We start from the raw sequence: 26126 nt of genomic DNA, 5'->3' as shown, positions 1-26126 counted from the left end.
TTCTAACACTAGAAGAATTTTCCTAAATTTTTGTGCTATTCACAATGTGACAGCTTTAGATACCACACACAAGTTTTTTCTGCATTACTAACATTTTCTTTATTGCTTTAAGTTTTAAAGTCCAACTTGTAGCACAGGCTGATTTCCATGGTGTCTCCCCCACTACAAGAGCCAATTTCAAGTTACCAGTGTCACATCACCAAACATGAACTTGGGGAAAGATGCCCAATAGGACACCATTACACAGTTTTCCCACCACACAGATAGAGTAATAGTCTCGAGAGCATGCTGCTGCTGCTGCTGCTAAGTCGCTTCAGTCGTGTCCGACTCTGTGCGACCCCATAGACGGCAGCCCACCAGGCTCCCCCGTCCCTGGGGTCTCGAGAGCATAGGTATAAGAAAATGTAGTAACAGAAGAGGAAGTGAAGAGTTTTGAGAAATTATCTTTGTTTTGAATGTAATTTATTTAATTATAGTTCAGCAAAACAATTTTTAAGAATGGCTATGTTTAACAACCAGTTTGAAAATATCCTGAAATTTTTACAATCAGCTATTTCAAGGCAGTACTGACAGGCCCCTGTACACTGTAGTGTCAACTGCCTGCAGTCCTCACAGCAGAGCCTGTCTTTAAGGGAGATCTAAGCAGCTAAGTTAGATGGCTGCCACATTTGCCATTGTGAATAAGGCAGCTATGAATACTCCTGGATGTGGCTTTGACATAGTTATGTATATATGGAGGGGTGTAGACGATTTGAAGAGCACAGTTACAGAGAACACATGTCCATGTGAAAGTGAAAGTCGCTCCACCCTGTCTGATTCTTTGTGACCCCATGGAAGGACCCCCTTACTGTCCATGGAATTCTCCAGTCCAGAATACTGGAGTGGGTAGCCATTCTCTTCTCCAGGGGATCTTCCCAAACCCAGGGATGGAACCCAGGTCTCACACATTGGGGGCAGATTCTTTACCAGCTGAGCCACCAGGGAAGCCCAAGAATATTGGAGTGGGTAGCCTATCCCTTCTCCAGCAGACCTTCCCAACCCAGGAATCGAACCAGGGTCTCCTGCACTGCAGCCATATTCTTTACCAGCTGAGCTACCAGGGAAGCCCTGGTAATATACATATTTAGAGTATACATATTTAGTAATATGTACATATATGTTTTGGGAGCAGCGGCTGCGTGGTGTGGGAGCAACTGTGAGAAGATACCCCATGTCCAAGGGCAGAGAAGCCCCAGTAACACAGTAGGCACTGGAGCAGCAGCTGCTCGGTGCTTGAGTGACTGTGAGGAGATACCCCATGTCCAAGAACAAAGGAGAAGCTCCAGCGAGACGGTAGCAGGGAGCAAAATCTCATTTAGAATCAAACCCCATACCCGCCAGAATCACTCAGAGGCCTCACACAAACCTTGTGCGCACCAGGACCCAGAGAACCCACAGAGACTGAGACAGAACTGTGTTTGTCTCCTGCAGAGGTATGGGTCTGCCCATACCTCAGCAGTGGACTGCCTCAGGGACAGGGGCTCTGGGTGCAGCAGACTTGGGTATGGCATAAGCCCTCTTGGGGGAGGCCGCCATTAAACCCACCATAGAGCAGCCAGAACTTACACAGGACTGGGAAACAAACTCTTGGCAGGCACAAACAGAATCTTGTGTGCACCAGGGCCCAGGAGAAAGGAGCAGTGACCCCACAAGAGACTGACTCAGACTTGCCCATAAATGTCCAGGAGTCTCCAGCAGAGGCATGGGTTTGTGGTGGCCTGCTGCAGGGCTGGGGGCACTGAGTGCAGCAGTGCATGCAAGGGACCTTTTGAAGGAGGTCGCCATTATCTTCATTACCTCCACCATAGTTTGGCCCAAGTAAATAACAGGGAGGGAACACAGCCCCAACCATCAATAGAAAATTGGATTAAAGATTTACCAAGCAGGGCTCTGCCTATCAGAACAAGACCCAATTTCCCCCTCAGTCAGTCTCTCTCATCAGGAAGCTTCCATAAGCCTCTTACCCTTCTCCATCAGAGAGGGCAGACAGATGAAAACCACAATCACAGGAAACTAAGCAATCTGATCACATGGACCACAGCCTTGTCTAACTCAATGAAACTATGAGCCATGTTGTGCAGGGTCACCCAAAACGGATGGGTCATGGTGGAGAGTTCTGACAAAATGCGGTCCACTGGAAAGGGAATGGCAAACCACTTCAGTATTCTTGCCTTGAGAACCCCATGAACAGTATGAAAAGGCAAAAAGATAGGACACTGAAAGATAAACTCCCCAGGTCAGTAGGTGCCCCATTGGCTACTAGAGATCAGTGGAGCAATAACTCCAGAAAGAATGAAGAGATGGAGCCAAAGCAAAAACAAAACCCAGGTGTGGATGTGACTGGTGATGGAAGTAAAGTCTGATGTTGTAAAGAGAAATATTGCATAGGAACCTGGAATGTTATTTCCATGAATCAAGGCAAACTGGAAGTGGTCAAATAGAAGATGGCAAGAGTGAACATTTTAATAATCAGCGAACTAAAATGGACTGGAATGGGTGAATTTAGCTCAAATGACCATTATATCTACTACTGTGGGCAAGACTCCCTTAGAAGAAATGGAGGAACCATCATAGTCAACAAAAGAGTCTGATGTAGTATTTGGATGCAATCTCAGAAACAACAGAATGATCTGTGTTTGTTTCCAAGGCAAACATTTCAATATCAAGTAATCCAAGTCTATGCCCCAACTAGTAATGCTGAAGAAACTGAAGTTGAATGGTTCTATGAAGACCTACAAGACCTTCTGGAACTAACACCCAAAAAAGATGTCCTTTTCATTACAGGGGACTGGAATGCAAAGGTAGGGAGTCAAGAAACACCTGGAATAACAGGCAAATTTGGCCTTGGAGTACAAAATGAAGCAAGGCAAAGTCTAATAGAGTTTTGCCAAGAGGACGCACTGGTGATAGCAAACACCCTCTTCCAACAACATAAGAGAAGACTCTACACATGGAAATCACCAGATGGTCGACACCGAAATCAGATTGATTATATTCTTTGTGGCCAAAGATGAAGAAGCCCTATACAGTCAGCAAAAACAAGGCTGGAAGCTGACTGTGGCTCAGATCATGAGCTCCTTCTTGCCAAATTCAGACTGAAATTGAAGAAAGTAGGGAAAACCACTAGACCATTCAGGTATGACCTAAATCAAATCCCTTATGATTATACAGTGGAAGTGAGAAATAGATTCAAGGGACTAGATCTTATAGACAGAGTACTGATGAGCTATAGACAGAGGTTTGTTACATTGTACAGGAGACAGGGAGCAAGACCATTCCCAAGGAAAAGAAATGCAAAAAAACAAAATGGTTGTCTGAGGAGGCCTTACAAATAGCTGTGAATAAAAGAGAAGCGAAAGACAAAGGAGAAGAGGAAAAATATACCCATTTGAATGCAGAGTTTCAAAGAATAGCATGGAGAGATTAGAAAGTCTTCCTCAGCAATCAATGCAAAGAAATAGAGGAAAACAGTAGAATGGGAAAGTCTAGAGATCTCTTCAAGAAACTTAAGAGATAGCAATGGAACATTTCATGCAAAGATGGGCACAATAAAGGACAGAAATGGTATAGACCTAACAGAAACAGAAGATATAAAGAAGAGGTGGCAAGAATACACAGAAGAACTATATATAAAAAATCTTCACGACCCAGATAATCAAGATGGTGTGATCACCAACCTAGAGCCAGACATCCTGGAATGTGAAGTCAAGTGGGCCTTAGGAAGCATCACTATGAATAAAGCTAGTGGAAGTGATAGAATTCTAGTTGAGCTATTTCAAATCCTAAAAGGTGATGCTGTGAAAGTGCTGCACTCAATAAGTCAGCAAATTTGGAACTCTCAGCAGTGGCCACAGGACTGGAAAAGGTCATTTTTCATTCTAATCCCAAAGAAAGGCAATGCCAAAGAATGCTCAAACTACCACACAATTGCACTCATCTCACATGCTAGAAGTAATGCTCAAAATTCTCCAAGCCAGTCTTCAACAGTACATGAACCATGAACTTCCAGATGTTCAAGCTGGATTTAGAAAAGGCAGACGAACCAGAATTCAAATTGTCAACATCCTTTGGATCATTGAAAAAGCAAGAGAGTTCAAGAAAAACATCTACTTCTGCTTTGTTGACTATGCCAAAGTCTTTGACTGTGTGAATCACAACACATTGTGGAAAATTCTGAAAGAGTTGGGAATACCAGACCACCTGACCTGCCTCCTGAGAAATCTGTATACAGGTCAGGAGGAACGGTTAGAACTGGACATGGAAAAACAGACTGGTTCCAAATCAGGAAAGGAGTATGTCAAGGCTGTAAATTGTCACCCTGCTTATTTAACTTATATGCAGAGTACATCATGAGAAATGCTGAGCTGGATGAAGCACAAGCTGGAATCGAGATTGCAGGGAGAAATATCAATAACCTCAGATATGTAGATGACACCAGCCTTATGGCAGAAAGTGAAGAACTAAAGAGCCTCTTGATGAAAGTAAAAACGGAGAATGAAAAAGTTGGCTTAAAACTTAGCATTCATGGAGAAGGAAATGGCACCCCACTCCAGTACTCTTGCCTGGAAAATCCCATGGATGGAGGAGCCTGGTAGGCTGCAGTCCATGGGGTCGCTAGGAGTCAGACGTGACTGAGCGACTTCACTTTCACTTTTCACTTTCATGCATTGGAGAAGGCTATGGCACCCCACTCCAGTGTTCTTGCCTGGAGGATCCCAGGGATGGCCTGGTGGGCTGCCGTCTCTGGGGTCGCACAGAGTCGGACACGACTGAAGCAACTTAGCAGCAGCAGCAGCATGTGTATGGGCAAAAAACTCAAGGACTGTACTTGTGACTAATTGTAAAACAGGTTATTTTAGTTTCTGTTCTGTGTAAAGTGTAAAGCATTCCAACAAAGGGTTTTAATGTACATTTTTTTTTTGCACCCACACTGTTGATTGCTAAATGTAGTAGTCTGATCATGATGCTGAATAAATGTTTAAAAAAAAAACAAAAACTTAGCATTCAGAAAACTAAAATCATGGCATCCAGTCCCATCACTTCATGGCAAATAGATGGGGCAACATTGGAAACAGTAACAGACTATTTTGGGGGGCTCCAAAATCACTGCAGATGGTGATTGCAGCCATGAAATTAAAAGACGCTTGCTCCTTGGAAGGAAAGTTATGACCAACCTAGACAGCATATTAAAAAGCAGAGTGAGTGAGTGAATGAAGTCGCTCAGTCGTGTCCGACTCTTTGCGACCCCGTGGACTGTAGCCCACCAGGCTCCTCAGTCCATGGGATTCTCCAGGCAAGAATACTGGAGTGGGTTGCCATTTTCTTCTCCAGGGGATCTTCCCAACCCAGGTCTCCTGCATTGTAGGCAGACGCTTTAACCTCTGAGCCACCAGGGAAGTCCAAAAAGCAGAGACGTGACTTTACCAATAAAGGTCCATCTAGTCAAAGCTATGGTTTTTCCAGTAGTCATGTATGGATGTGAGAGTTGGACTATAAAGAAAGCTGAGCACCGAAGAATTGATGCTTTTGAAGTGTGGTGTTGGAGAAGACTCTTGAGAGTCCCTTGGACTGCAAGGAGATCCAACCAGTCCATCCTAAAGGAAATCAGTCCTGAATATTCTTTGGGAGGACTGATGCTGAAGCTGAAACTCCAATACTTGGTCACCTGATGTGAAGAACTGACTCATTTGAAAAGACCTTGATGCCAGGAAAGATTGAAGGCAGGAGGAGAAGGGGACGACAGAGGATGAGATAGATGGTTGGATGGCATCACCAACTCAATGGAGATGAATTTGAGTAAACTCTGGGAGTTGGCAATGGACAGGGAGGCCTGGTGTGCTGCAGTTCATGGGTTCAGAGAGTCAGACACGACTGAGCGACTGAACTGAACTGAACATACATATTTAGTAATATACATATTTTAGAAAATATTTATATAAATATATTTTATATATTTTAAAGGGCTTCCCAGTTGCAGCTAGTGGTAAAGAATTTTCCTGCCAGTGCATGCAGGAGACGTGAGTTCAATCCCCTAGATCAGGAAGATCCCTGGAGGAGGGCATGGCAACCCACTCCAATATTCTTGCCTGGAAATTCCCATGGACAGAGGAGCCTGGGAGCTACAGTTCATGGGGCTGCAAAGATTCAGACACAACTGAACAACTGAGCACATATATTATAAAATAATATAAATAAATTTACATAAATATATATATAAAACCATTGGAGAGTATGTATTATTTTAGGAACACATGGAACTTTGTAAAAAGAAACCATAGCATTAAGCCATAAAGCTAGCCACAAGAGACATCAAAGGATTAATATTGTACAGTCAACATTCTTTGATCAGTTAGTGCAATTAAGTTAGACAATAACTTTTTAAAAAAGCTAGAAAAAACCTTTCAGTTTGTTGACTCTGGGCTTCCCTGGTGAGTCAGATGGTAAAGAATCTACCTGCAATGCAGGAGACCTGGGTTCCATCCCTGAGTCAGGAAGGTCCCCTGGAGAAGGAAATGGCTACCCACTCCAGTATTCTGACCTAGAGAATTCCACAGACAGAGGAGCATGGCAGGCTACACAGTCCATGGGGTGGTAGAATTGGACATGACTGAGAGGCTTTCACTTTCATTTTGCAGACTTTAAAATATTTCTAAAAAACAATTCATGGGTTACAGAATTCATGACAGAAATGATAAAATACATATATATTTAAATTATACATGAAATAAATATATTAGTTACTTTGAAACCACTTAAATGTATGTCAAATATAAATCATATATTAGTAAGTTTATATATCAATACATAAAGTATACTAATATATAATTATACATTAATACAATAGTACATTAATGTATTTAATAACTTATTTTGTTTTTAAGCTGTGTTGGAGTAATTTTTTTTAGCCATGCCACGTGGCTTGCGGGATCACAGGATCTTAGTTTCCCAACCAAGGACTGAACCTGTGACCCCTGCAGTGGAAGTGTGGAGCACCAACTGCTGGACTGCCGGGTTATTCTTGTTTTGTTTTCTGATAGCAGCTGCTGCTGCTGCTAAGTCGCTTCAGTCGTGTCCGACTCTGTGCGACCCCATAGACAGCAGCCCACCAGGCTCCCCCGTCCCTGGGACTCTGAAAGGGTAAGGAGGTGTTATCTTGTAGTTTTGATCTGCATTTCCCTAATGATTAGTGCTGTTGAGCATCTTTTCATGTGCTTATTGGACATTTATATATCTTCTTAGGAGAAATGTCTATTCAAGTTCTTTGCACATTTTTAAATTGTGTTGCTGAGTTTTGGTAGTTCTTTCTTGACATTCTAGGTGAAAAAATTGAAAAAGTGAAGGTGTTAGCCGCTCAGTGGTGTCCGACTTATATTCTAGGTAGTAATCCCTTATCAGATATGGGATTTGTAGAAATTTTCTCCCTTTCTGTGGGTTGCTTTTTATTCTGTTGATAGTGTCTTTGATGCACAGAATTTTAAAATATCATGAAGCCCAGTTTGTCTCTTTTGTTATCTGTGATTTTATGTCAAATCTAAGAAGTGATTGGCAAAATCTAATGTTGTGAAGCTTTTGTTCTGTGTTTTCTTCTAAGAGTGTTATTGTTTTAGGTCTTAATTTAGGTCTTTGATCCATTTACAGATAATTTTTGTGTGTGGTGTTAAGTAAGGGTCCCATATCATTCTTTTGCATGTAGATATCCAGTTTTCCCAGCTCTATTTGCTGAAGTTTGAACTTTCCACATTGACTGGCCTTGGCTCCCTTGTCAAAACTCATTTGACAATATATATGCTTTTGAACTGTGGTGCTGGAGAAGACTCTTGCAAATCCTTTGGACTGCAAGGAGATTCAACCAGTTCATCCTAAAGGAGACCAGTCCTGGGTGTTCATTGGAAGGACTGATGCTGAGGCTGAAACTCCAATACTTTGGCCACCTCATGCGAAGAGTTGACTCATTGAAAAAGCCCGATGCTGGGAGGGATTGGGGGCAGGAGGAGAAGGGGACGACAGAGGATGAGATGGCTGGATGGCATCACAGACTCGATGGCCATGAGTGTGGGTGAACTCCGGGAGTTGGTGATGGCCAGGGAGGCCTGGAGTGCTGCGATTCATGGGGTCGCAGAGTTGGACACGACTGAGCTACTGAACTGATGAGGGTTTATTTCTGGGCTCTCTATTCTATTCCACTGGTCTAAATGTGTGTCTTCATGCCAGTGCCACACTGTTTTGATTACTGTTGCTTATAATATAGCTTGGAATCAGGGTGCATAATACCTCCAGCTTTATTCTCCTAAACGGTGCTTTGGACATCTTTTGTAGTTCCTTACAAATGTTAGGATTATTTGTTCTAGCTCTTTGAAAAAAATGCCGTTGGTATTTTGATAAGGGATTATATAGATCACTTTGGATATACTGACACTTTAACAATATTAAGTTTTTGAATCCATAAACATACAATGTTTCCATTTGTCTTCAACAGTGTTTTGTAGTTTTCACTGAGCGTATCTTTCACCTTCTTGGTTAATTTCTAAGTATTTTTTGATGCTATAATGAATGGAATTCTGTAATTTTTTTTCATAGTGTTCAGTTAATGTATAAATGCAAATGATTTTTGTGTTGATTTTGTATCATTACTTTGCTGAATTCATTCATCACAACAGCTTATGTGTTGAATCTTTGGGACTTTTTACATGTAAGATTGTATCTGCTGAGGCAATTTTACCTCTTCCAATTTGCATGCCTCTAATTCTTCTTGCCTAACTGCCCTGGCTAGAACTTCCAGTACTATGTTGAATAGGGGTGGCAGAGTGGGCATCCTTGGCTTTTTTTTTTTTTTAGTAAAAAAGCCTTCAGTCTTTCACTGTCAGTCTTTACTCTCTACTGTGATTTTACTTGCATGACTGATTTTTCATATTTTGATGTCCTTTTAAAAACTGAAGTGCAGTTGTTATCCAATGTTACCTGTGTACAATACAGTGATTCACAATTTTTAAAAATTATACCCCATAGTTGTTATAAAATATTGGCTATATTCCTCATGTTGTACAATGTATCTATTTTATACCTCATAATTTGTATCTCTTACCCACCCCTATATTGCCTTCCTTCCTTCTCTTGCCACTGGTAATCATTCGTTTAAATTTTTTGTGATACTCACTAGTTGTATTCCACATATAAGTGGTATCATACAGTATTTGTCCCTTGTTTCACTTAGCAAATGGTCTAGTATCCCATTGTATATATAATACATCTTCTGTATCCATTCACACTACTGATTTTTTTGTTGAATTCCAGGCACTGTGAATTTTGTTATTATTATATCCTTTAAGAATTTTAAGCTTTGGTCAGATTCAATCTTGCTATTAAGGCTGTACTATTCTGAAGGCTCTACTCATTCCCTATTACAAGGTTTTCTCCAACCTAGTAAGAATTTAAACTATTTCAACGCCACTGTAAATCCAGTCTACTACTTTCACTGGTTTTCCTGTGAATTCTATATAGTTTTACCGGACACATAAATACTCAGCCAAAGACTCAACTACACCTCTACACATCTCTGGGAACTATTTCTGTAGAGCTTCATTTTCTAGTACTCTGTTCTACAACTTCTAGCCACTCAGTGTATCTGAACCTTTGATCCTTATCTTAATTCAGCAATACTGATGGAAAACTATTAATCTGTACCTTTAAAAAGCTCAATAAACTTAAAAAGTGATCTACACCTAAGATACATTATAGTCAAAACCATCAAAACACAAGAAATTTTAAAGTGGGAAGTGACTTCAGCAACATCGTTTCACATTTGCTTGATTTCAAGAAAAATGTGAATACACAAAAATGCATCCATCTGAATCAAACTGCCCCATGACACACGAAACTGCACACACACCTCAAAAAAACTGTTAAAAGGTTAAAGACATTAACCTTTATAAGCCAAACTCAACACATCCAGTGTTGCAACCTAGGTTTCATATAACCCTCCTTCTACTACTTTGCAATGACATTAGCTCCAACAGCCACTTCAATTTTCTGGTGTTTTTTCAAGTGGCATGTAAATGTAATTCTTAACCAATTACTGTTTGTTAACTATTTGATCAGGTTCCTTTTGTGTTGTTGATGAAGTCTTGGGGTTGTCTCCAACCACATTTCTTCTCTAAGCCCTGTGGTTTCTATTGCAAAATTTTGCGTACCAAGATTTTTAAGGATACATCGTATTATAGAACTGACTTCTATGGTAAAATGTCAATAGTTCGAGGGTATAGGGTGTTCATACTGTTCTGTAAACTGTTTTTTAATGAAAAGCTAGGGTGGGAATTCCCTGCCTGTCTAGTGGTTAGGACTCAGCGATTTCACTGCTATGGGCCTGAGTTCCCTGGTCTGGCAATTAAGATCCCACAAGCCACGGGGTGTGGCCAAAAAAATAAAAATGAGAGTGAAAAAATAAATAGTACTCAAGAGGAAAAAAGTATGCAAAACCTTTGTCTCATTAGGATAGTCATCATTCCTATTTCAAAGCATACCTCTTAAATATTTAACAGGATAATTTTCCTTTCATTGCTTTAGAATTATCTAACTGAATCAGACCACTATTTTTGAGTTTTGTCATTTGGCCTTTCAGTGACAAAGCACCACCACTGCTTCGGAAAACATTAACTTTATAAATTTTATAAACTTGTAAAACCCAATCAAACCCTAAATAGTGGCTTAATTTACATCAAACTTAATGACTAACATTTGTCTTGTTAGCATTCCTTTTACAAATTTTTAAACATATTTAGATATACAGGTATAGCCTAAGACACAGACACACATAAGGGTGCTGAATAACTCTTAAAAGTTCCAATATGAAAAATTCTGGCTAAAGTATTTTGACTTAAAAGTTTTTACATTATACAACATTGTTTTATGGCAGCTATAAAATGATTCTTTTCCAACAGCAAGGTCCTAATACCCACTAAAAAGAGAAATAATTACTGAATTATTAAATTCCAGACTATCCAAAGACTTATCTGAATTTACCACTTATCAGATTAGTCATTTTAATTAACTACTGGAGTTATCAGATACAAAGGAACTTCATACTGATTGGCTGAAGTTCTCCAAAACCTTTAGGAGTCCCCCCCTCCATCCACTGCTTTCATAATACTCTTTATATATAATACAAAAGATGATGAGAGTAATCACGGATTTAAGGCTCAATTTGTGATCCACCTTAAAGGTCTGGCCTTTATCCAAAGGCAATCAAAAGCCATGAAAGCGTTTATAAAGGAGTGCTTGACAAGTTAAAAAAAGACCACTAAACTATATATAGAATGTGTGCCAAGTTGACTACATGGTGACTAAAACAAGGACAGAACTAGTTAAATTTTATAATACTCTTGGTGTAAGACTAAGATGTTTTAAACCACTGAGAAAAGACTTACTTATACAAACAAAATTTGCTACATATATGCATATTTTTATTTTTAGAAGGAATCCCAATACACACAACAGTGGTTCTTAGAAAATGGGATAAGAATGAGAAAAACTTTCATTGTTCACTCTTTCTGTACTGTTAACTTTTCAAACCGCATATGTATTACTGAAAATGGGGGGTTATCAGGGTGATGAGCATATTGGGCCATTTTTCCTTCTCAATACTTCTATCAATAAACACAAAACTGGAGACTTCCCTGGCAGTCCAGTGTTTAAGATTCTTTGCTGCCCATACAGGGAGTGTGGGTTTGATCCCTGGTCGGGGAAGTAAGATCCCACATGCCATGCAGCCAAAAAAGAGAAAAACAACAAAAAACCACAACCTAACACAAAACTTAAGAGTACCCAGCATTAAGTCCTTCACTTTAACAGGCAAATGTTAGCTCCTTTTTTCTCTCCTCACAGATTTCTAGTCAATCAGAAATAACAGAATTTAGGAGAGAGTGGGAATAATGCAGAGTATAGAGCAATAAATTAATCTGCTTTTTGAAACCATGTGTTTAATATTTTCATTAAACTGTGTCAATACAATTTCAAGCAAATGCCAACTGGAAGACCAGGCCCAGAAATTCATAACAATCTTCCAAAGGAATGCCAAGGTGCTCTTCCACTCCAGCTGCACCATTAGTGGTCATGATGGTGCCAGTCAGACAATGTTAACCAGATTACCGAGTGTTTACCTGAAAAGAGAAAAATTTCAGAATCTCTAAGGACACAATTTTAAGGATGGAAGATGTTTAAGGTGGTTATCCAAACTTCCCTATTTTTATAGGTGAGAAAATACTAGACATATGAACTGTTTTCACCCTCGTGACTAGCAAACTAACAACATTTACTGCTCCCACCCCAACTCCTCAAAAATATGCCTTTCTGCCCTTGTAGGAAATTCACAACCTGTATATACTTACCACATCATCAATCTTCAGAATGCTCCGGACAGTTTCAGTTGCTAGAGTCAGTGCACTGACTGAAACCAACAGAGGCTGGACAACCAGTTCCTCCAGTATGTTGGAAATACCACCCTGCAAACCAGTACAAGTTGCTTTTAGTATTTGTAATGATACACATTACCAACTACACTGTTACCAGTAAACCTCAAAGCCTTTCAAACTTAGTTTTCCTGTAGTCTAGTCAAAGTCAGGTACTCTCTACTAAGCATTTCCCCAAGTTATAGGCTGTTTTTCAACTAAAATCTGGAAAAACTGAATTAACGCTAGACTCTCCCAATCTGAACTCCAAAACAATTCTTTGTATCTTTTAAAATTCCTGGCAAAAATTAAGTAGATGATATAGTTATTAAAAATTTTAAGATTTTTTTTGCTATATACCTGGAACTTGTTGAGTTGCTCAGTCTTGTCTGACTCTTTGAGACCCCATGGACTATAGCCTACCAGGTTCCTCTGTCCATGGGATTTTTCCAGGCAAGCATACTGGAGTGGGTTGTCATTTCCTTCATCAGGGGATCTTCCTAACCCAGGGATCGAACCCATGTCTCCTGCATAGGCAGGCAGATTTTTTTACCGCTGAGCCACCAGGGAAGCCCTCAAAACTAACACTCTAAATCAAGTATCTCAATTAAAGAAAAAAGTAATGAAATTTAAATCATCTGATTCCTAATTCTGAATTTGGCCAAGTCTAGTCTACCTGGTCCTTCACATCATTCTCGCTTTCCACTTTTAGATTCTTCCTGCCACTATTCCCTCACCTTTATCCTAGGATTACTGCTGATGTCTTAATAGGCAATCCTGTCTCCATTCTTCCCTCCTTAAAATGCTCTTTCCATCACCTTAGTCTCTTGGTTTAAACAAATACACAAAAACTCGCAACTACTGGAATTAAAAAACAAACAAACACCCAGCCACCCCACCCATTCATCAACAACTCAAGGGACTCTTCATTCTAGCTTTTATCCAATCTTTCCAATCTTAAAGTCCATTATATGATCAACACATCACCTCTGCTCTAGACAAAATGAATTAACTTTTTTGGTCCCTCTTACCTATAAATCACTGCTTCCCCATTTGACACTTTTTTATCCCCTACCAAAGTTGCAGCTTCCTAAAACTTTCCCTAACCAGGTAGTGCCCTCGAATTCTACCTGCTTCTACCTTAAAAAAAAAAAAAAAAAAAAATCACCTTGTATTGTCCATTTTTTCCCATTACATGTTACCTGTCTTCTCAATAAAAGGAGACGTTAATAAAACAATACAACAGGAGAAATCACTACTGTTCTGTGTGTTTACCCTATGTAACTACACCAGGCTGGTGCTCACAATAGCAGCAATGGTTAACTATACACCAGGTGTCTTTGTTAAGAACTTTCTATTTAGTGACTTCCCTGGTGGCTCAAATGGCAAAGCATCTGCCTACAATGCAGGAGACCCAAGTTCAATTCCTGGGTTGGGAAGATCCTCTGGGGAAGGAAATGGCAACCCACTCCAGTACGCTTGCCTGGAAAATCCCATGGACAGAGAAGTGTGGTAGGCTATAGTCCATGGGGTCGCAAAGAGTCGGACACGACTGAGCGACTTCACTTTCATTTTAAACTTTAATCCTCACAGGCCTATGAGGGAACTATAATAATCCCTGTTTTTACAACCAAGAAAACGGAAGCACAGATTTAAAGTTGTACAATCATAAAATGGCAGGGTTAATGAACAAAATACTATTTCTCACTTAAGACATCATCTTCATTTTCACTCATTAGCATACATTAACTAACCTGCAGGTTTTGTATCCAAATTGAAGGTTACTCTATTTTTAATTACAAAGCCTTTTTCATTCCACAGACAATTATGAAGCTTTCAGTATTTTTTATTAATCAACATTTTCTGCAGTAACCAAAGTTTAAATTACTACCTTTCGGACATTAATGCCTGTAGTTTTTTCTCCCTGAGCATGCCGGTTTCTTAGTTCTGTTACAGTAGAAATGGGATTCAGGCCAGCGTTTTCAGCTAGTGTAGATGGAATGACTTCCATAGCATCTGCAAAAGCACGAATGCAGTAGGATTCCATACCACTCAATGTTCGTGAGTATTCAGTTAACCGTAGGGCCAACTCTATTTCTGGAGCACCACCTCCTGCAATAAGAGCTCTGAAATTCACAAGTGTATTTTTAGTTTATTTTATCTGACAGAAATAATAATTTATTTAAAAGCTTAATACTCTTTAAAGTTTTAATAATACTAAAAATCTTTAAAATATAAAATCTTAATAATCAAAATACGGCAAAACGTTACTTAGTAATATTACCTCTTCTTCACTAAACAGCGAATAACACAGAGAGCATCATGGATAGAGCGCTCAGCTTCTTCAATCACCAATTTGTTAGAACCACGAACAACAATTGTAACTGTTTTTCCAGGGCTTGCACAGCCTGTAATCTTTAGTAAACAAACTCTGGAATTAGGTTATTTGAAGGATTAAAAAAAAAAACCCAAATCCCAAGCAAATAGAAACTTAATTTTAATAGTTACCTTGATCAGTTTGCCAGAACCATTTAAGCTGACCTCCTCAGCTAACTCAGCAGATCCCAGCATGTCAGCAGTGAACTGGTCAACATGAGCAACTGGTTTGGTTCCAATCGTCTGGGAATAACAGTCACATTCACAAACTCAGACGTCTGACTAGTGAACATTTTCACATATACAGATAAAGAATATTTTACCTTACAAATGAATTCAATGTCTTCTCTTTCAATATCCTTTACCACCATTATCTTCATTTTGTTCAGGAAATGTAATGCAAGATCACTAAGAGCATCTCTAAAATACAGAAACAGTGATTATGTCAATACTGGTTTGGAACAGAAATTCTGCTATTTAACTCCTTAGGGTTTTCCGTAATTTTACTATCATTTAAATGGCCAATTATTTAGTTATTTGTGAAAGGAGATGCTTTAAATAGCTTGACCAAGTTTATGAGCTCAAAATTCTTAAATAAGATTTCTAAAGGATAATATTTAAAATGTATTCCAATAGCACTTGTAAAACACACAAAAGCAATTGTCATCATTCTTCTGATAGTTAACAATTAATACTTCATGAATTTAGAATTAAGTATCATGGTAAATTATGTTTGCTGCTACTGCTAAGTCACTTCAGTCATGTCCGACTCAGTGTGACCCCATAGACGGAGCCCAACAGGCTCCCCCGTCCCTGGGATTCTCCAAGCAAGAACACTGGAGTGGGTTGCCATTTCCTTCTCCAATGCATGAAAGTGAAAAGTGAAAGTGAAGTCGCTCAGTTGTGTCTGACTCTTATCGACCCCATGGACTACAGCCTACCAGGCTCCTCTGTCCATGGGATTTTCCAGGCAAGAGTACTGGAGTCAGGTGCCATTGCCTTCTCCATCAAATTATGTTTAAGACCCCACAAATTTACACGTTTACACAAACTATCTGAATGACCCCTGCACCCCAACAACCCTGATACTGAAGGGTAGATATCAGTATCCTTGTTTTACAGATAAGTAAACTGAGTTTTGAAAGCAATTTACTACAAGTTACTAGCTATTACATAACTTGAATTTAGAACCAGGTACTCCAACTCTTCAACAAGGTGTCTATATCAAGAGATCCACAATACTTTCTGGCATAACATATAGAGTACATGAGAATGTGTCTACACTGAAACATCAGTTTCTTCAAAAAGGCATCAGTTCAAACTTTGGAGAATTCTTTCAATCCGTGGACTATCCAACATTACCCCCAAAAGAACTTGCTAAAATTTCAAGACAAACTATTGCATGGCCCTTTAAATAAAGAACTTCCCTGGTGGCTCAGACGGTAAAGCATCTGCCTTCAATTTCAGGGTTGGGAAGATCTCCTGGAGAAGGAAATGGCAACCCACTCCAGTATTCTTGCCTGGAAAAATCCCATGGACGGAGGAATCTGGTAGCCTATAGTCCATGCGATCGCAGAGTTGGAGACGACTGAGCAACCTCACTTTAAATAAATACCTCTAAAATTTTAGCTATATTACGTACCTTTTTACTTGATAGTAAGGATCTTGGTCAAGAAGGACATATATCCCACACTTAAATTATCATTAACAAGAAGGAAACTCACTTTAGATCATTTACCAGAATACAACAATGGCCTAAAATGCAAATCTGTTCCAGATTTCTAGTGGTTTAACACACCCCTAATGCTTCTTAAAAACTGCTAGAAGGGATCCAAAATCAATTATTGTTAAGAGATGAACAAAATAAAATGCCCTATACCTTAGAATAGACTTCTGTATGAGAAGAACATTACATCCTGTTTTTTTAATTTGCTTCACTAAATTTAGAATATAAGCTCTCTCTTCTCTTAGCACTCGATCCATTTGAACATAGTCAGAAACCACTATTTGATTGTCCATCTGTTCAGAAAAAGAACATATTAATAATTTGGATTTTAAGAGTTCTTAAGCAAAAAATGAGAATTTTAATGAAAATATTATGCACAATATAAATCTAACGAAAATCACATCAAACTAGATATTACATGGACACACACAGAAAAAGTCTAGAAAAATGAATATACATGAAATATAACTCAGGTTTTATATTTTTAGCTATACACCTTACTGGTATTTTTTACAATGTTTTGGAAATCATTAAATGTAAAAATGATCATCCTATTTCATGGATATGTCAATTCTCCTCATGAAAACTTACATGTTACTGAAATAACTTCAATTGCATCTTTTACTCTATGGTTAAAAAACATTGATATGCTGAAAGCAATTACTAAAGACAAGTACTATAGTATTTAAGACCTATAAAAGAACACTGATTTTTATATGGGTTAAAATTTGGGAAACAAACGACTCAACCTATATGCTAATACAATATGAAATGAGAGCAAACCTGAAATCAGGTGACAAAGATCAGCCACTCCTTCAGGGAATAGTACTTATCACTAAGAGATTTAATGTGTTAAATTAAAAAATCACCTTTTTGGAATAAAAACAATAAGCTGGTTTAAAGTTCTACTATGCAAACATAAAGACAAAGATCTGGAAATCCCTCTTACACATAGCCTAGTTTTACTGTTTCATACATATCCTTATGACTGTCTTCATTTGAGAAGTCAATGCTCAATTTCAATAAACAGCCAACTGAAATTAAATTTATCACATGTGGCATCCAATATTTTATACATTTGTCTTGATTTTACTAATTATTTTTAAATCCTTGCTTTCTATCACTAGTATTAATATCAGCATTTTCTATTTTTATAATAATCAGCAAAAATCTTTGTTATTAGAAAGTCAAACACCTAAGGAATCATTTGGTTTTACTTACATCTGTTTTGGGAGCAGATAAGCAGAACTGAATAAGCCCAATCTTGGCCTTTTCAACTCTGGTTATGCCAGAATTTGCTACCTTTTGAGTAAGAACCAGACCTTCCACCAACTCACAATCATCAATTGTCCCACTAAGAAAAAAGAAAATGAAGAGACAGTTAAGAGGGGAGGGAAATCTCCAAGTTTAACAGACTGAAAACAGATAAAAAATCATCAGCCTGATAAAATGTGCTTCAACCTCACTCATATTTATTAATGGCCCATTCCTGAACCTCTCTGATCACACTACTGCTCTGCCATCACTAGGGAATAAAAACTAATTCTTCAAACTTCCACATTAATATCAGCTGTCATGAAAACAAAACAACTAAACTTACGTGACTATCATCTACATTTTTCATTTAACTATTTTTGAAACAGCTTATGTTTACTTTGAAAATTATTTTTTATTAAAGTTATAATTAGAGATGCTTACCCAAGCTTCTTAACTATTTTAATATCTCTAAGATCTACACTAGTAGCTGTGGCTGGGTCAATCACTTTCATCACTGCATCTACACTCATTGGAGAAAGAAGACTTGAATACTGAGACACAACCTAGTATTAAAAAGAAAAAAAGTTAGTGTCATAAAATGTTGTAACAGAGAAAGTCCCAGTTCTTTAATGATAAAGATATTAAAAGAAGTAATCTCAATTACTTTTTTGAGTGGGGTGGAGAACAAGGGTCAGACACAACTGAGGTGATTTAGCACACACATGGAGTACATGTAAGAAAACATTACATATAAACTATCTTTTCCACTCAAGTTTGACTGTCACCATATAAAAATATATGTTTGCATTCCTCTTTTATTAATAGTCAGGACTGACTAGATTACCTAGTAATTCAACAGGAAATCCAAAAGAACAATTTTATGCTGAGGTTTTGTACTTAAACTGAATTTATGATCAGATGTTTTTTATGTGCACCCCTATTACTGAGAGGCTGATAAAAATAGGTAATGGTTAGAACATAGTGAGCATGAATTCTATGTCATGCAGTAGCTTTAACACTTTACATTCATATACTCAATCTTCCAATGAAAAACCTAAAACATACAGCTTAATTAAGTGGAGCCGGCACTGAACCCAAGCAGTCTAGGCTCTATGACCAATGCTTATAACCATTATGATATTCTGTCTAAATTAGTTCTGGGGACATTTACCAACACTATTACTTAATGTCACTAATACGATCTAGATTTCCACTTAACATTTAAATAATACTGATGAAAAGGAAAAAGAATGGAGTGGGCATGTGACACACAACATAATAGAGAATAGGTGACATGAGCTTCTAAGAAACTAACATTAATGCTTTATATTTGATTAAAAAAAAAAAAAAATAGCAACATGGTTAAGAGATGGACCATGATGGGCAGCCCTATCTGGGGTTCAAGTCTCATCTCTACCTTTCATTAGTGGGTCTTGGATAAGTTATTTAACTTCACTTTCTTTTCCCATCTGTAAAATCAACTTACCTAAAAGCCTTGATGTGAGTTAATTTTACTTGAACTAATTCAGTTATGCAAATTAGTTTAGTTACCCACTCTTGAGAGTTAATATTTATGAACTATACAGCATGAAAAACCACAGCATCAAAAACCACAGAATAAGAGCTGCAGTTCCTGATGAACTTAACTGTACTTTTACAATGATCGCATTGTGCTTGTCTCACCTTTGAGTTCAATGAAGTGGCCGCACTATTTAACAAAGTTTCTCTGTCACTCAGTTCCACAGGTCGAGACATGTCAGTCAAGATTTCAATGCCCTTTTCCAAAGCCTTCTGGAATGACTCAGAAATGATGGTGGGATGAATCCCTGTCATTTGTGAAAGGGTAGTTAATTTAATAATAACAGATAAACTTCATACTTGACATGACTTAAAATTTGTTCATTACAACATCAATGCAGTCAAATTTTAAATTATTCTTAATAATGGTTCAAATAACTTTAACTGCTAATATGTCTAATAATTTATTTCTATTTAATTTGAAATAGATAAATTACATACTATGTGATACTTAAGACTAAAACCATTTTTTTACTTTACAAAGATTCTATAAATCTACATCATAGTAAGTGACTGAGGAATCACAACTACATTTAGGCAGTATGTACCAAGACAAGAATCCTTACTTTCTCTCCGAAATCACAGTTTCTCATCTATAGCCTGTTTAGTACCACCACCAACCAGTCATTTCTTAAAAGCAAAATTTTATGAAGTTCCATTCAAAACAAAGTAGGAAAGCCAGGGGTGGGGTGGGGTGGGGTGGGGGGAGATCCAGAAGCAAAAAAAAAAGTTTTTAATTCACATGATAAACATAGCAAAATTAGCTGTTTCAAATTAAATTGTTAATCTCATATTACTTAATAACTTTTGCCTTTCTTCAGTAATAAAGCATGTCTTATGTCCTACCCACCTTTCTGAAGAAGCTTGGTACAGGAATCCAAAAGAGAGCCAGCAATAATGACCACTGATGTGGTGCCATCTCCTGCTTCTATATCCTGAGCCTTGGACAGCTCCACCAGCTGGGTGAACAGAACATGTCAAGTCGCTCAGTAAGAACTGGTTCATGAGAACCCAATAACATCTTACTTTACATCAGTGAGATTCACATCATGTTCACTTATAGATCTTGATTATCAGCACTGTAAGAGTCAATATACTTTTCTTCTGATTTTTTGTCCACCTTGGTTTGATTTAAAAATGATGACCTATATATTTGTGGCATGCAAAATTCTACTTACACACTTTATAAGAAGCTATATTATGATTTATAGTTCAGACTACGGGTTGTTTTTTCTTGCCACTACTTAAAAGAACTAGGGGCACTCTGTATATTGAGAAGCTATAAAGTGCAGGATTCAGATGAGAGGAGATTGTTAGTTTGAAATCCTTGGCCAAGTTTATCTAAACTGACCCTGCATGAAGCAGAACCTGACTCATTTTCAGTCACCTTCACCTAATCAAAAGGGATTTTTTAACAGGAATTTCTAAGGAATTTGTTTTTGCTGATAGTTTGACTCACTTGACACTAGAATCACCATTATGATTTGTAGTTGAATTAAAAATTATTTTTAAAAATAAATATCATGGGAAGTTTAAACACAAGATTTATTTTGCAAACAATTAAAATTCTACTTTCAGCTAACACCCACTGAATAATTGGTACAAATTTTTTTTCAACAGTACAATTTTTTTCTCTATTCTTTATATGTGAGGCACGTGGCTGTGGAAAAGGAGAATTATGTTTTATTATGATTTTCAACAAAGAACATAATGCTAGGGATACAACATATCCTAAAAATATGCCTGATTAGCATAAAAAAGAAAAACTTTCACCATGTTTAAACTTACCATGTGATCAAATAAAACAAATTTAACTGTTTACCGAATATCAAATAACATACTTAAAGAAAACCAAAAAACTCTCGCCTAAAAATTACACTTACCATTCTGGCTGCTGGATGTAACACCTGCATTTGTTTCAGAATGGTGGCACCATCATTTGTAATGGTCACATCACCTTTTCCATCTTGAATCTGCAAAGTATAGTTTTTTAAAGGTTGTTATTTCAAAAAATTTTTTTTCTTTATCCAGTATTAATGTGAAACCCTAAAAGCTCTACTAATTTTAATACTTCTTGTACAGAAGTTAACTTATGTTTGCATAATGCTTAATTTCAAATTGTTTTCCCTTACCTTGGTGTCATGATTAAGAACATGCAGTAATAGTCCCAGTTTACAAGTGAAATACCTGGGTTTTTTCCTACTTAAAAGTGAAGGAACTAAGACACTAAAAAAGGGATACAAAAGATATTATAAAGAATCATCATAAAATATGAATTATAACTAGGTCCCGTTCATCCCAAAGTAATCTACCCCTTTCTGAACTCTCAAAGACTTTCTAACACTTTACTTTTTAAACAGCACATCTTAACCCTCTAGAGAGCTTGCAGTAGGCACAGTAGTACTCAATAAGTAATGGATGATTGAGCCTTTTACCATTTTATCCATTCCTTTTGGTCCGAGGCTTGTTCTAATGGCATCAGCAACAGCTGTAAATGTGGGGGGGAAAAAAGAAACCAAGACTCTTTAACGAGCAAAGCATTTCTTCTACCCGCAAATCATCATTTTGTCCTTATTAAAATATGGTGCGTAACAATTCACTGTTTGCTAAAGAAAATTCTATACCTAAAAATCTACTGAACACAGAAATATTTTACTCCTTTAATTGTATGACACTTCACTTTTTGTTGCTAACGTCACTATACGTAGCCTTTGTACCCTGCACATATGGTAGAATACATTTTGAAGTCACCTAATCCTCCTATAAATATCAATATAACTTAAGTCATGTGCTCTCAATGAGGACTGCATTACCTTCCCCATTTTCTGAAACAAAACAAGCAGCAATAACAGGACAAGCTAGATCTCCTAGTATATTCTACAGCCCTATTTGCTTTTGTATATTCCACAACTAGAATAATGCTTTCAGTAGGTTGTGTTAACAATACATAATCTTAAAAAGATTATAAGAAAATATTTGGTATAGTTTAAAAAATATTCTACTTAATTATTTCATAATTGGGGGCTGCATTTCCTAATTATTCAGCCATCATTAATTACTCTTTTAGGTGATTTTAGTGGACCCACATGGCAACGATGCTACAAGCAGACCAATTCACTTTAAGAACACCTTTACAGTCATCTACAGGAAGCCTCTAGAAAGGCACACTATTCAAAAAATAAAATTTTTGCCGACCACCTCCTCAAAAGTGAAGTTTAACATACTATGTAGTACACAGTATTATCTGTTAAATGACTTGTGCTGAATAGTACTAGAACTACCACAACTACTTGTGTGTGTGTGTTGTTTTGACATTGTCAACCAAAGAGAAAACTGGCTCCACGAATTACACTAAAGATGCATCTGGCAACAGCTTTTTCCCACCAGTCTGTAGGGTTCTGTTTGACTTGGACAGTCTAGTATGTTCCAGGAGCTCTCCTCACTTCAGATGTAAGGGTCAGGTTTACAAGTAAGTGGCCTTTTCTTCCTATATGCATTCCTCTCTTGTCCAATTTCAATTCTCTGTGCAGAGATGTTTCCAAATTTGCCGAAGTAAACATCCCATCCTGTTACCTTGTTTGTTGAAAATCTACCATATTCTATAGCTTTTCCAGCCCCCCAACATGGCACCAGAATTTACCTAACACCTTGTTTCTAATGAAATAAATCTAAGCTTCAATTATGGTCTCTAGATAACTATCAAACAACTTTGATTTCCTGGTAAAGACTCTCTTGAACTTTCAAACGACTCCTAAATTTACCATGTAGTCATTCTGACATCCTCAACTCATTTAAGCCTGAACCAGAACCTATTCTCTCGTCTTCCACCATCCTTCCTTCAGTGTACCTGGTTTTTCCCAGCAGTAGCAGCACCAGCAGCACCATACCCTCAGTCCCCTGGACAGATAACCTCAAATATCTTTAAGGCTGTACTCTATGTATACATATATATATACACCTGGCTCCTCATATGCTTTCTTATTTAAGCCTTACAGCAACCCTCCAAGGTAGCTATTATTTCATTATATTGAAAAACAATCTGCAGCTGAGAGAGTCGTGTTAAACCCTTTCCAGAACAACAACAAAGGACACCAGGCCTTTAAGATCGGGCCCCACTCTACCTTTCCGATCTCCCCTCTCGTTTCTTTCGGCACCTGATGCTCTAACCCAAATGAACTACTCCCTGTACTCAAACACATAACGGGCAAGAACTCTAAGCCCCTGTTCTCACTTTTGCTTCTAGACTCTTCACATTCAACCCGACGTCTCTTAATCTTCACAAATTTTTTTTAAGCGAACTTTTCCATCCTCAATTTTATAGGGAAGAAAACCTCGGTTAAAGGTCACAAAGGCACGAAGTAACGTAACTGAACGAAACCCAGGACTTCTTGAATTCCACCAAAAGCCAAACTCTTCTCCATCTGCTGGCTGTACGTGCAGAGACGATATCAAAGCTCAACGCAGCCTCGTAATTACTCTCAAACAAGGTGGGTCGGTCGGTTTCCCACCCCCCGAGTACAATGGACCCCGCCCCAATTTAAGGCGCGGAGAGTTTACCCCAATTCAATAGCTGCCCCCAGAAAAGTATTTCCCTATTTTAATAAAAACAAAAAGACTGAAGAGTATCATACAAACATTATAAGAGTAAACCGCTGCATAAGGGCCCCGGCTGCTTTCTTAAGTATGATGAAAGCAGCACGCTCCGGGACGGAAAATTATGGGCGTCTAAGACGCAGAATGGGGCCAGTCCAAAGGCTTCCATACTCGGGGTCGGGAATAACGGCAGGAAGGAGGAACCCTGCACTAGCTTGTTCTATAAGAGGCCCAAAGCGGATCAATGAACGAACAGCCCACCCAAGGCTGGGGGTGAGAGTGCACAGTCAGGCCCGGCGGGCCGCGGCTCAAGCCGGGGAGCGATACCTTTGGCTGCGGAGATGTTGCTGAAGCGGATTTGGGCCGGCTTATCGCGGTCCTGATAGGCGCTCTTCCCGCGGCCGCCGGCAGCCCCGGCAGCCCCGACAGCCCCGGCGGGCGGCCCGGTCCGGGGTGCTACGTTCTCGGGCATGGCAACCTTTGATGGGTCTGCGTGAGCTTGGGAAGGACGGATGGACGCGGATTGAGGCTGACCAGGGAGCAACCGTAAGCGCCCACCGCCTTCACGAACCTTCCAGAAAGCGGCGCCGGCGCCGGGAGGAGGAGGAGCCGGAGAAGGGGTCCTTCCTGGAGGCGCGGCGCGGCCGTGACGTCACAGACTGCCCGCCGCGCGCCGGGTGAGGGGGCCAGCGCCGAGGACCTGGGGGCTGGCCGGGGCTCTTGGGCCGGGGTCCTTTGGGCCGGGGTCCTTTGGGCCGGGGGCGCGCTGAGTGAGCTCGAGGGAGGCAGAAAGGCCCACCTGCCATTGTAAAGGCTGGTGTCGGGACACCACATCTCCCCACTAACCCCTCCTCGGGCCTGAGGACCCCTCTGTTAACTGTAGTTGGAAGAGTCACTCCCTGGTGGGTGGGGTTTTTGCCGGCGGTAGACTTGTGTTTTTGGAAAAGGAAATGGCGACCCAATCCAGTATTCTTACCTGGAGAAAATCCATGGGCAGAGGAACCTGGTGGGTTACAGTCCAGGGAGTCGCAGAGTCGGACAAGACTGAGAACAGACCTGTATTTTATTCAGTTCTATTCGTTTTGAAAGCGAGTCGGAAAAGAGATCTGGTTGTTCAATTCAGTCGCTCAGTTGTGTCCGACACTTTGGGATCCCATGGACGGCAGCACGTCAGGCTTCCTTGTCCATCACCAGTAACTCCCGGAGTTTACTCAAACTCAGTCCCATTGAGTCGGTGATGCCATCCAATCATTTAATCTTAAGTCGTCCCCTTCTTCCGTCTTCAATCTTTCCCAGCATCAGGGAGTCGAAGGGACTCGCGAGAGTCTGCCAACACCACAGTTTTAACAAGCATCAGTTCTTCGGCGCTCAGTTTTCTTTATAGTCCAACTCTCACATCCATACAGGACTACTGGAAAAACCATAGCTTTGAAGAGAGGGACCTTTGTTGGCAAAGTAATATTTATACTTTTTAATATGCTGTCTAGGTTGGCTTCCCTGGTGGCTCAGAGGGAAAAGCGTCTTCCTGTAGTGCAGGAGACCTGGGTTCTATCCCTGGGTCAGGAAGATCCCCTGGAGAAGGAAATGGCAACCCACTCCAGTACTCTTGCCTGGAAAATCCCATGGACAGAGAGGCCTGGTAGACTACAGTCCATGGGATTGCAAAGAGTCGGACACTACTGAACGACTTCACTTTCTTCTTTTCTTCCAAGAAACAAACGTCTTTTAATTTGATGGCTGCAGTCACCATCTACAGTGATTTTTTGGAGCCCCCAAAATAAAATTTTGTCACTCTTTCCATTGTTTCCCTATTTGCCATGAAGTGATGGGACCAGATCCCATGATCTTAGTTTTCTGATTGAGTTTTAAGCCAACATTTTCACTCTGCTCTTTCACTTTCATCAAGAGGCTCTTTAGTTCTTTGCTTTCTGCCATAAGTGTGGTGTCCTCTGCCTATCTGAGGTTATTGACATTTCACCCGGCAATCTTGATTCCAGCTTGTGCTTCATCCAGTCCAGCATTTCACATAATGCACTCTGCACATAAGTAAAATAAGGGTGAGGATACACAGCCTTGACGTACTCTTTTCTGGATTTGGAACCAGTCTGTTGTACCAT

General features: G+C 39.2%; 1 protein-coding gene across 1 annotated transcript; it reads right to left on the bottom strand.

Moving 5' to 3' along the window:
- Window positions 1-11989: 11989 nt before the first annotated feature.
- On the bottom strand, window positions 11990-24617 carry CCT4 (chaperonin containing TCP1 subunit 4). The gene is made up of 14 exons (XM_005889726.3): window positions 24337-24617; window positions 21852-21904; window positions 21300-21389; window positions 20267-20375; window positions 19522-19664; window positions 18280-18401; window positions 17803-17935; window positions 16735-16874; window positions 15179-15275; window positions 14988-15098; window positions 14764-14894; window positions 14371-14605; window positions 12420-12533; window positions 11990-12191 (listed from the first exon to the last, which is right to left on the bottom strand). Exons 1-14 carry the CDS (start codon window positions 24479-24481, stop codon window positions 12177-12179), a joined length of 1638 nt encoding a protein of 545 aa, XP_005889788.1. The 5' UTR covers window positions 24482-24617; the 3' UTR covers window positions 11990-12176.
- Between the last annotated feature and the right edge of the window lie 1509 nt (window positions 24618-26126).

The sequence above is a fragment of the Bos mutus genome, chromosome 11 (assembly GCF_027580195.1).
Source record: "Bos mutus isolate GX-2022 chromosome 11, NWIPB_WYAK_1.1, whole genome shotgun sequence".
NCBI lineage: Eukaryota > Metazoa > Chordata > Mammalia > Artiodactyla > Bovidae > Bos > Bos mutus.
This window is presented reverse-complemented; position numbering and strand designations above follow the sequence as displayed.